The sequence below is a fragment of the Fukomys damarensis genome, unplaced genomic scaffold (assembly GCF_012274545.1).
Source record: "Fukomys damarensis isolate Sample0158 unplaced genomic scaffold, DMR_v1.0_HiC HiC_scaffold_27, whole genome shotgun sequence".
In the NCBI taxonomy this organism is placed as follows: Eukaryota; Metazoa; Chordata; class Mammalia; order Rodentia; family Bathyergidae; genus Fukomys; species Fukomys damarensis.
This window is the reverse complement of record NW_022900939.1, coordinates 4,135,470-4,146,249: the sequence shown is the minus strand read 5'-3', so window position 1 is coordinate 4,146,249 and position 10,780 is coordinate 4,135,470. Positions and strand designations below refer to the sequence as shown.

At 38.6% G+C, this 10,780-nt stretch overlaps 2 protein-coding genes across 2 annotated transcripts; both read left to right on the top strand.

Moving 5' to 3' along the window:
* Window positions 1–308: 308 nt before the first annotated feature.
* On the top strand, window positions 309–1,244 carry LOC104851247 (olfactory receptor 8K5). Its single transcript, XM_010608421.1, has one exon. The coding sequence runs from the start codon at window positions 309–311 to the stop codon at window positions 1,242–1,244; it is 936 nt and encodes a 311-aa protein (XP_010606723.1).
* Window positions 1,245–9,360: 8,116 nt separating this feature from the next.
* Window positions 9,361–10,299, top strand: LOC104851246 (olfactory receptor 8K5). The gene has a single exon (XM_010608420.1). The coding sequence runs from the start codon at window positions 9,361–9,363 to the stop codon at window positions 10,297–10,299; it is 939 nt and encodes a 312-aa protein (XP_010606722.1).
* The last annotated feature ends 481 nt before the right edge of the window (window positions 10,300–10,780 follow it).

The following is a 10,780-nucleotide window of genomic DNA, read 5'->3' as shown; positions in this document are numbered from 1 at the left end:
AAATTGGTTCCATCATGGCGATGAAAGAAAGCCTAATGTTACCGTACCTATGGTACTGTTAATTAGAGACATGTTAAAATATTACTGAATCTCTTAAAAAATTGTATCTATTCATTATATCACATGAATATTTCATGTAGTGAAAGAAAATCAGACTCCAGATTATTAGAATAGAAAATGATGCTAATATTCCATGGTCAGATAGAGTAAATATTTCTTTCCAGCATAAACATGAGAATTTATTTGACCATTGTGAATAGAAGTCACACCTTCATCTTCTTCTATCCCAGAAGAGGTATCTGGACGTCATGGGCAGACGGAATCTGACAGTGCCAGCCACCGTCATTCTGAGAGCGATCTCCAGCCTGCCTGAGCTGCAGCTCCCACTCTTTTTTATCTTCCTCGTCATCTATGGTCTCACAGTGGTGGGCAACCTGGGCATGATCATTCTGACCAAGCTGGATTCCCACTTACACACACCAATGTATTTTTTTATCAGACACCTGGCTTACATGGATCTGGGGGATGCCACGGCCATTTATCCCAAAATGTTGCTAAATTTTGCTACAGGTGAAAATACCATTTCCTATCATGCTTGCGCTGCTCAGTTGGCCTTCTTCATCGCATTCATTGTCAGTGAACTTTTCATCTTGCCCGTCATGGCCTATGACCGCTATGTGGCCATCTGCAACCCTCTGCTCTACAGCGTCATCATGTCCCAGAGACGTTGTCATGTGCTGGTGGGCATTCCCTACCTGTATGGTGTCTTTCAGGCTCTGCTCTTTCCTAGTAAAACTTTTACTTCGACTTTCTGTACTAATCTTCTCAGTCATTTCTACTGCGATAGTATTTCTGTTTCATTTATGCTGTGTTCAAATGGACCTGATATAGCATCATTGATCAACAGATTTGCAATATTCAATGTGACATCCACACTTCTCGTAGTACTATTATCCTATCTTATGATTGTCTTAGCCATATGTCGAATGCGTTCTGCAGAAGGACGGACAAAGGCTTTCTCTACATGCGCTTCTCACCTGACTGTGGTGGTGCTCTTCTATGGGACTATTTTCTTCATGTACGTGCAGCCAAAATCTGCTCAGCCCTCTGCAATTGATATGCTGTCCTCTGTGTTCTACACGCTAGTTGTGCCCTTGCTAAATCCACAGATCTATAGCATTAGGAATAAAGAAGTAAAAAATGCCTTCTACAGGGTCTTCTGGAAGTTTAGAGTTTGTATTTAGTGTTTCTTATAGAATGTTAGCCAAGTAAACTAGGATTTTTTAGAAAGGAAATGTCATTTGACAAAATAAAACTTAAAGGCATTGTCACTTGGCAGCATACATGGCAGGAATGTATTTTTAGCTGCACAGGCGAAAGTCCCTCTCATATACCCGTATATATATAGATAGGTAGGTAGATAGACAGATATTATATCCCATTTACCCTCACACTTTAAATATCCATGAAATGTCACTTCTTCTCCAACATTCCCTGGATTTTCCTCAATATTTCTGCTTTAGAAACTTTTATTCCTCAAACAAAAGTAGGTATTATATTGAACATCAGTAAACTATGTGTTTCATTTGCATCGGGAGTTGTGGTTTGGTGTTTGACATGTTTCTTCTGTATCTTCTTTTTCTGTATGTACTGAATCTCAAGCTACAGCTCAAACAGTGAGTTTCTTGCATGTATGCAGCATATATATATGGATAGTGTGTAAATGTTTGTACATAAAAACATCTGAGTTCTTAAAAACCAGAATACAAAGGCCAGGAATTTAGCTTAGTGTTGCCGCTGCCTGCTTCACAAGCACAAGGTCCCGAGTTCACCTCCCAGCACCAAAAAAAAAAACAAAAACAAAAACCCAGCATGTAAAGCATTTTATTTCACTATCTGGAGTATTAGTAGTGATCTTAGAGACAGAGGTACTAAGAGCGATTTTGAGCCTAGGAGAAAAAGTCTCCAATTGCATGAACTTGTCCTCTGTAGGATTAAATCCTTCTTCAGAAAATAAATCAAAACAATATGAACACCCATTAACATAAAATACACAACATTCACCACATAATCACAAATAAAAGCCCAAAAAGGATCCATCAATTTGAATACTATTCAGGAAATAACTAAATCCTGAAATGAAATTGGTCATAGAAAAAGCAGGAAGTTTTTAAGGTAAAACCTATAAATGTGTTTTATAGCTGAAAGGTTTAGCAGAAACATGATTTGTTATGGAAACTAATTCAAGATGCAAAAATCTAATAGGGCTCCTGGAAATGACAATACAACATTAATTGTAAATATGTATTGAATCCCTAAAACTTTGGATTGTACATAGAAAATGTGCAGATGACATATTCACAAATCACACTAGAGTTTCCCCTAACCGAATCCCTTCAGAAACAAAACATTGACGAAAATTATTAATATAATCTCAGTTTTTGTTCAGTAGAACAAAAACAACATATGCAATATATATAAATTGTAGGTCCAATTGGGGAATAAACTACAGAAATTCTTTCTGAAAACAATTGTTTAAAAATTCATACCAAGCCGGACATGGTGGCACATGCCTATAATCCCAGCACTCGGGAGGCTGAGGCAGGAGAATTGCTATGAGTTCAAGACCAGCCAGGGCTACATAGTGAGTTCCAGGTCAGTCTCAACTCCATAGTGAGACTCTGTCTCAAAAAAACAAAACAAAAAAAAGTCATGCCACATATTGAGTGTGGTGGGGACATCTGCACCTCTAGCACTCAGGAGGTTGAGAGAGGAGAACAGTGAGAGCTCTTAGTCAACCAGGGCTACTCAGTCAGGGCACAGTCTGCCTGAGCTTTATGGGAAGATACTGCAGAAGAAAAATAATAACATCAGAGCTATGGGATGAGTAACTGCAATTACAGTACAAAAAAGAAAATAATCCATATCTAAATAGAGGTATTGAGTAAACATGAAATTTTATTTGAATCAAACCTGATTATTTGGTTCATTAACAGTCCATGTCTCATGTAGAAATGCTCCTGATTTTTCTACTTATGAAAGGAAGAGTGCATGTCTCAGTATGAGGTATGAGGGACATGGTATTTAGTACATTGTACTAACGATGTGATTGCACAAAATATGATTCGATGGTGTTGGGATCCCAGCCCAAGAAATAAAATCACTGAGTAGACACTGCAGTAAAGCACTGCCTCATCAAAAATGTGGTGCTTTTGTGTAAAGAAAGGACTCAATATGCCTCTCATTCATTTAGATATTAAACATTAATTTCACATGTTTCTGTTAATGTTCGTGTGACTTCAAGAAAAGCTTTGTATATTTTTAAACTATCTCATATGCCTGAGTTAAATGAAATATTTTAATTCAGTGCTTACTCCATGCTTTACTGTGAAATATAAAGGATGTAGAGGAGACACTGGAGTGAGCTATTTCAAGCTAAAAAGGAAAAAGAAAAAGAAAACAGCCTCCAATCTTGACTGGTGTATCCTGAAAAGTCATCTTTCTAAATTGATGGAGAAATAAGGTACTTTCATAGCAAAGAACACCTGAGAAATTTTTGAATACCAAACCAGCACTCCAAACAGTTTTTTAAAATATCCTAGAAAAAGACAATGAAGGTCACAACTCCACGAGGCCCAACAGAGAAAATCCAATAGGCAAGAATTTAAAGGGAGAGGGAGAAAAATAAACAAGAACTAACAACAGGAAAATTACATGACAATGATAAGTCAATACATATCAGTTATAACTATCAATGTCAATGGCCTCCATTCACAAATCAATCCAAACAGTTTATTTCACAGAAATGGAGAAAACAATCCAAAAATTCATTTGGAATCAGAAGAGACCTAGCACAGCAAAAGCAATTCTAGGCAATGGTGGCATGGCAAGGGGTATCACAGTCCCCAACTTGAAACTATACTGCAAAAGCAAAGATTAAAATGAGACCCTTATCTTTCACCATACACTAAACTAAAATTCAAGTGGATTAAAAATATAAATATTGAAACAGAAACACTAAACTTGCTGGAAGATAAGTTAGGTAGAATTCTTGAAGATATTGGCATAGGAAAAATCTTTATGAACAAATCCTCAGTAGCACTGGAAGTACCACAAAGAATCAACAAGTGGGATTTCATCTTTTTAAAAAGCTTCTGCACTTCCAGAGAAATCACCAGAATAGCTAAGAGACAGAGACAACTCACAATGTGAGGAAAAATTTTTCACCAGCTGTTTGTCAAACAAAGGTCTACTATGTAGAATAACATAGAACTAAAAAAGATCAGACCCCCAAAATATAAACAGCCAATTCAAAAATGGACAACAGAAATGACCATACATTTCTCAGAAAAAGAAGTTAAAACCACAAATAAACATGTGAAAAAATGTTCAGCCTCTCTGGTCATTTGAGAGATGCAAATGAAAACAACACTAAGATTCCACCTCACCCCACTAAGAATGGCTGCTACCAAAAATTCAACCAATAACAAACGCTGGCAGGGCTGTGGGGAGAGAGGAACCCTTCTCCATGGTTGGTGGGAGTGCAGACTGGTGCAATCACTGTGTAAATCAGTATGGGAATACCTCCGACAACTAGAATTAGAAATCCCATTGGACCCAGCTCTTTCCCTGCTGGGCATCTTCCCAAAAGAATTAAAACCATAATAACACAGCAATATATGCTCTCCCATGTTTATAGCAGTACAGTTTGTAATAGCTAAAATTTGGAAACATCCCAATTGCCCATCAACTGGGATAAAAAAGTTGTGTGTGTGTTTTTTTTAATAAAATGGAGTTGATTCACATTGAGGCCATCCTCGTAAGTGAAATTAATAAATTACACATGTGTAAATACCAAATAGTTTCTCTGGTGTGAAAAACTAAAACTGTAAATTAGGAAGAACTGATACTGTGTAATAGGAAGGAAAAGTCGAAAGGAGTAGGGGAAGAGGGAGAGGTAGGGGAAATGTAACAAGGGAAAAAAATATGTGAAAAGGAAAAACATGGAAAATTGTCTTTGCAAACCGGGAAGGGTGGAGGGGGAGAAGGGAGGGCAGGGGAATGGGGGAAAAATAAGAACCAAGGTAAGTCAGGTAAAGGTACAAGATCCCAATGATGAATGTAACTGTATTCTATACCTAAAATGTACCAATAAATTTAATAAAAAGTTACAAAAAAAAAAAGAATGTAGAGGCCCAGGCCACCTGACTTAGGTCCCATAAAATCAAAAGCTTCAGTAATTAACTTGCTTCAGGAAGAGAAAAGTTAATAAGCAAAACAAGCACAGGATTTCTGGCTGCATGTGGGAAAACTAATAAGGACAACACTCCTAGGGCCAGATAACTTCTGCTGAGAACAACAGGGAGGCGTCCAGGGAGAGGGAAGGACCTGCTACCATTCATCCTGCTCCCCATTTGTCATTAGTTACACCTGACTGACATCTACTGGCAGTCACTGTCCCATGAGTGGCGCCCGACGCCCTCCTGCAGTGCTTTTGGCTTTCTAATAAAAGTGGGTCAACCCGGCGATCGTTCAGAGTGTCCACTAGAGGCATGTCTCACGCGCCCTCTTGAACTCTACATTACTGTTTCGTCGTTTTTATCCTCAGGGGTTGGGCATTGGGCCCAGAGCCACATCAAAAGAGAAGAAGAATTCTAAGTGAGGAGGATGACATCCGGAAAATGTCTTGGAGATACTGGGACAGCCCCGGGTGGCAGGGGCCCAGTGCGGTGAACGTTTCTCCATTGTTGCTCCGCTGTTGGACTCTCTGTAAGTGGGTGAAGAGCCTTGAAATCTCTGAAGTCTCCATGGAACTGCTCTGATCGTGTACGTTGTTTGTTGCTTTCCTTGAGTCTCCCTGACACTTCTCATGGGGGAACATACGGAGATGTCACCAGAGCAAATTTTAAGTCTCTCTGATGATTTAAGCAGAACGAACTGAAGAAATTAAGTGCTCTTTCCCCAGGGAACATCACACATATGGTGGGGGCCTTAAATCCTCCTTAAGCAATCAGAAACTTACAGGGAAACTTACGGAGAAAGAAATCTGGTTCTTCTCTCAAGGTGGGTAGGCATTGCCTTGACTTCCCCTGCTCACCCAGGAGTTGTAAGTCCCCCTAACCTGTGGATTTGACTGTAGATGCTCATGGTCAATGACAGCTGATGGGTTGTTGTTGTTGTTGTTTGTTTTGTTTGTTTATTTTTTGCTGCAGACAACAGTAGTTTATTGTTCGTTTAGTCCAAACACCTTCAAAATACAAAGTCAAAAAATGTTTTCTATCTGAAACAATTAAATTAAATTCTACCAGCATATAATTTTTAACATATTACAGCAACAGAGATGGAAATCCATTGTCTTCTATACCCCTAAAGCCAAGATGGTAAAGCCAATTTGGTGGCAATAGTGCCATAAGGATAGAATATTACCATCCAAGAATAAAATAAAACCAGCCCGTAACAGTAATGGTAGATGAATATTTTTACTCCTTCGCTGAAGAGGCCACAAAGTGCTAAAAGTCCACTATACTGCCAAGGAACAATTACTTTTCAAACTTCCCCAGATGGTGTTTTCACATGTCCTTCTCAATATCTACTCTGTGAATGGCTGTCTATTGGGAAAGTATTTTTTTCTTTTTAGGTATAAAAAGCATTGAATTGAAGAAATACATATAATCATTTGGAAGGGCGAGATTTCAAAGTAGCGCTTAGATAATGGAAGTCATAAGAGAGCCAGAAAAAGTATTAAGTGTTCACGAAACTCAGCACGTAGAATAGACTGAGGTTTGGGTTTCCAGATAAAATGCAAGACATTTGGTTTAATTTAACTTTCAAATATATGTGTTTCTACTTACTTCATTCATTATTTTTTAATTACATATCATTTCAATATACATATAAGCTAGATGTGTGTTAGAAAATATTTTATGGTACGAGGTCCATGGAAATATTTCATAAATTGCAAATTGTTCTTTAGAATGGCATATTCCAAAATGTTCAGATATTTTAGTCTTGGATTCTTTTTCCTGAAGTGTTGCTTGCTTCTTATTCTTTTTTCAGGCTGAATAATGAATATTTACATATATAGAAATAAATACAAGGATTTTTTAAGAGACATGAGGGTGTAAAGAAACCCCTGAATCATCAATCATTGCCAATTAAAATGAGCACCTATAAAGGTTGGAAAGCAGTCCCTATGCGTACTTTTTCTACTCTGGAAATGGAGATATTTACCATATGTACAGTGAGATATTCTAAAGAACTCGGAAGTATTTTTTCCATACAGACAAGCTGGGTAGGGTGAGGGAATGTAGACATCTGCACATGATGTGAAATGAACACTAGAAATAGGACAGAGGTAGGAAAAGAAAGGTCTAGAATTCTTGGAAATATTTAAGAACTTTACAGTCCTAAGGTTAGCGCTGCACTTCTGGGTCCTTCTGTTTAATCAACTGCATCTCCTATTCCACAGTAAAACCCTAAAATACTAGATAGTGCAAACCTATAAATTCAGAACTAAATTTTCAGAAGGAAACAGATTCTGGCTCAAGAATGGGAGGAAGAGGTCTGGCAGAGGTGTGGGACTCACATGAAACAGTCGCAGACCACTGCACTGGGAGAAGGGACACCAGCTTTCAGCAACCTCCAGGATCGCCCTGTGCCCGGCCCCACTTTCTGACTCACAAAGCACTGTAAGCAGATCCTCAGAACTCCTGCTCTCTGGGGTCTGCTGTGCTACTGCTCTGAGCTGTGCCTGACCACTTTGTGCTGGGCTCTAAGTACCTGATGCCTGGTGTCTGTGCAGGGGACATCGATGTCCTGATAAACAACATTCGTTTAACAGAACTGTGACTTCCCATTTCTTCTTCAACAAAAAATCATATTGACACAGTTCCAGGTTTTCACTGAGCTGATAATGAATGTCACTGGAAAGGAACTCAAGAGGTTAGGCTAAAGGAGTCCCCACTTTTCATCAGTTGTCCTTTCTTTTACTTAATTCCCAAATTAATTTTATTAAATGAGGGTAGCACATATTGTTGTAATATCTGAATATTACGATGTCGTGCTTTACTCAATGTTAATACTGCAGAATGCATTTATGAGCCTCCATGGGTATTATGAAACTGCTCACATAATTTAAATTAAATACAAATTGTGCTCTTACTAGTGTTATTTTCAAAATTAAAGGGTACAAACGTAAACACTAAAATACGTGTATGTCAGCATAAACCACTCACGTTCGCTAGAACAGGTCCACATCTTGTGTGCTGAAATGTGCCTACTAATCCCTAATTAAAATAACATTAACCCACATCTCTCTTGCATCGATGCTACAGTTGTCTGTAGTTATTGATACACATGGCTTCACTTACAGCATGAGGGAGTGGAACTCAGAATGTCATGCTTAGCTGACTGTAGTCTATGTGTCTTATTTTTGAAACTTTAACAAGGGTGCATCGCTTTGTGAATCCACTGGTAAAGGTCCACATGACTTTTCAGAAGACTGAAACCCTATTGCCACTGCGAGATCAGGTCGGAAGTAGAAGGCGCCATTGAAAGGTACAGTACTTCAAAAGATAATACTTTTAAAGAATAGAAGTCGTATTGGCCTTAATCCTCTCGAAACTCTCTTCCTCCTGTGGCACATAATCGTCCCTTTATTTTCCTGCTGCTTTCTGAAGCAGCTCTGGAAATTCTATTTTGTGATTATCTTTGCACTATCGTGGCTGCCTTGATGTTTTGAATGGACTCAGAGTGTTCACCACTCACCATCGTATGGGCATTGGACAAGGGCCCATGGCTGGATGTTGGCAGACACAACGAGTCAGGTGGATGACAGCTGCTGTACTCTTTTTAGGCTATCGCTTTTCCACTGCATAGCAGGCGGTGGCAGGGTATGTGTGTGTGTGTGTGTGTGTGTGTGTGTGTGAAGTAACAGGAAATGCTGTAAGTCTTATTCATAGCAAAGTGTCTTAGTGTGATAGATATGATTTATTTCAACATTTATTCTATTTTTCTAAACCCCTAGTATATTATGGAAAACCTCTGATTCAGTTGTGTAGAGGAAATGAAGCCTAATATTTTATATTAACACAAATATGGTTTTGTTAATATTGTTACAGATATCATTGACTCTTAAGAATTTAATCTGGCAAACCAGTGCATACATTTCACATGGATATCTCATGTAAAGAAAATTTACATTCTTTATTTAACTTTTAGAATTAGAATATCAAATTAGTATTCCATTGCTTTCTAGAATAAATATTTCCAGTCTGTGAAAGACTATCATAATTGCTTTACGATTCTAGATAAAAGACACAACATCTCTTGGTTTCCTCCCCAGAGAGATATCCGGATATCATGGGGAGACAGAATCTAACGGTGCCCACTGACCTCATTCTGAGTGCAGTCTCCAGCCTGCCTGAGCTGCAGCTCCCCCTTGCCTGGATTTTCCTCATCATCTACATGATTACAGTTACAGGCAACCTGGGCATGATCATTCTGTCCAAGCTGGATTCCCACTTATGCACACCAATGTATTTTTTTATCAGACACCTGGCTTACATTGACCTTGGAGATGCCACCACCATTTATCCCAAAATGCTGGTGAATTTTGTTATGGGTCAAAATACCATTTCCTATCATGCTTGTGCCGTACAGATGGCTTTCTTCATCACGTTTATTATCAGTGAACTTTTCGTCTTGTCAGCCATGGCCTATGACCGCTACGTGGCCATCTGCAACCCTCTGCTCTACAGCGTCATCATGTCCCAGAGACGTTGCCATGTGCTGGTGGGCATTCCCTACCTCTACTGTACCATGCAGGCTCTGATGATCACTAGTAAGATTTTTCTATTGACTTTCTGTAGCTCTCACGTGGGTCACTTCTACTGTGATAATGTTCCTGTGTTACTTATGTTGTGTTCAAATGCACGAGATATAGAATTACTGATCATCTTATTTTCAGCGTTCAATTTGATCTCCTCCCTCCTCATTGTTCTTCTGTCCTATGTGCTGATCCTCTCAGCAATTTGTCGGATGAAGTCTGCAGAGGGAAGGAGGAAAGCTTTCTCCACCTGTGCTTCCCACCTGACAGTGGTGGTGGTCTTCTACGGGACTCTGCTGTTCATGTACGTGCAGCCCAAATCCGCTCACTCCTTTGAAACTGATAAACTGACTTCTGTCTTTTACACGTTAGTGATCCCCATGCTAAACCCTTTAATCTACAGCTTCCGGAACAAAGAGGTAAAAAATGCCTTCCACAGGGTTGTTAGGAATCCATGTGAAACTCGTCTGTAGTGTTACATTTAGAATGCTGGTCTAAAAAAGTAGAACAAAGGCAATGTTACTTGAAAACACTGCTAATCCATATGAATACATTTATGGGCTCCATGGAGAACCTCATTATAACACATAGAAAACTAGATTATTTTCTATTTATTTGCCCTGATTAACCCTCAAATTTTAGATATCAATTAAGTGTCACTTCTCCAACATGCTCTGTTTCTTATTCAGTACTGCTTCTTATGGAAACATTCTCTCAATGAAAATGCCTGTTACATTCTACGTAATCATAAACTATGTGTTATATTGTTCATTGTTTCCACTGGTTTCTGAAACTTCTTAATATTGTTTTTATTGAACACTCTAAATCTAAAACTGTAGTACAAAAATGTAAGTCTCTTGAAAATTGAATATATATAGATCCTCTAGGGATTTTTGTTCAGGCAAACATTTGAGTTCTTAAAATTCAGCATGTAGAACATTTGTGTTCAAAATC

Excerpts from the sequence above, each read along its gene's own strand:
- LOC104851247 (XM_010608421.1), top strand. The coding sequence starts at position 309 with ATGGGCAGACGGAATCTGACAGTGCCAGCCACCGTCATTCTGAGAGCG.
- LOC104851246 (XM_010608420.1), top strand. The coding sequence starts at position 9,361 with ATGGGGAGACAGAATCTAACGGTGCCCACTGACCTCATTCTGAGTGCA.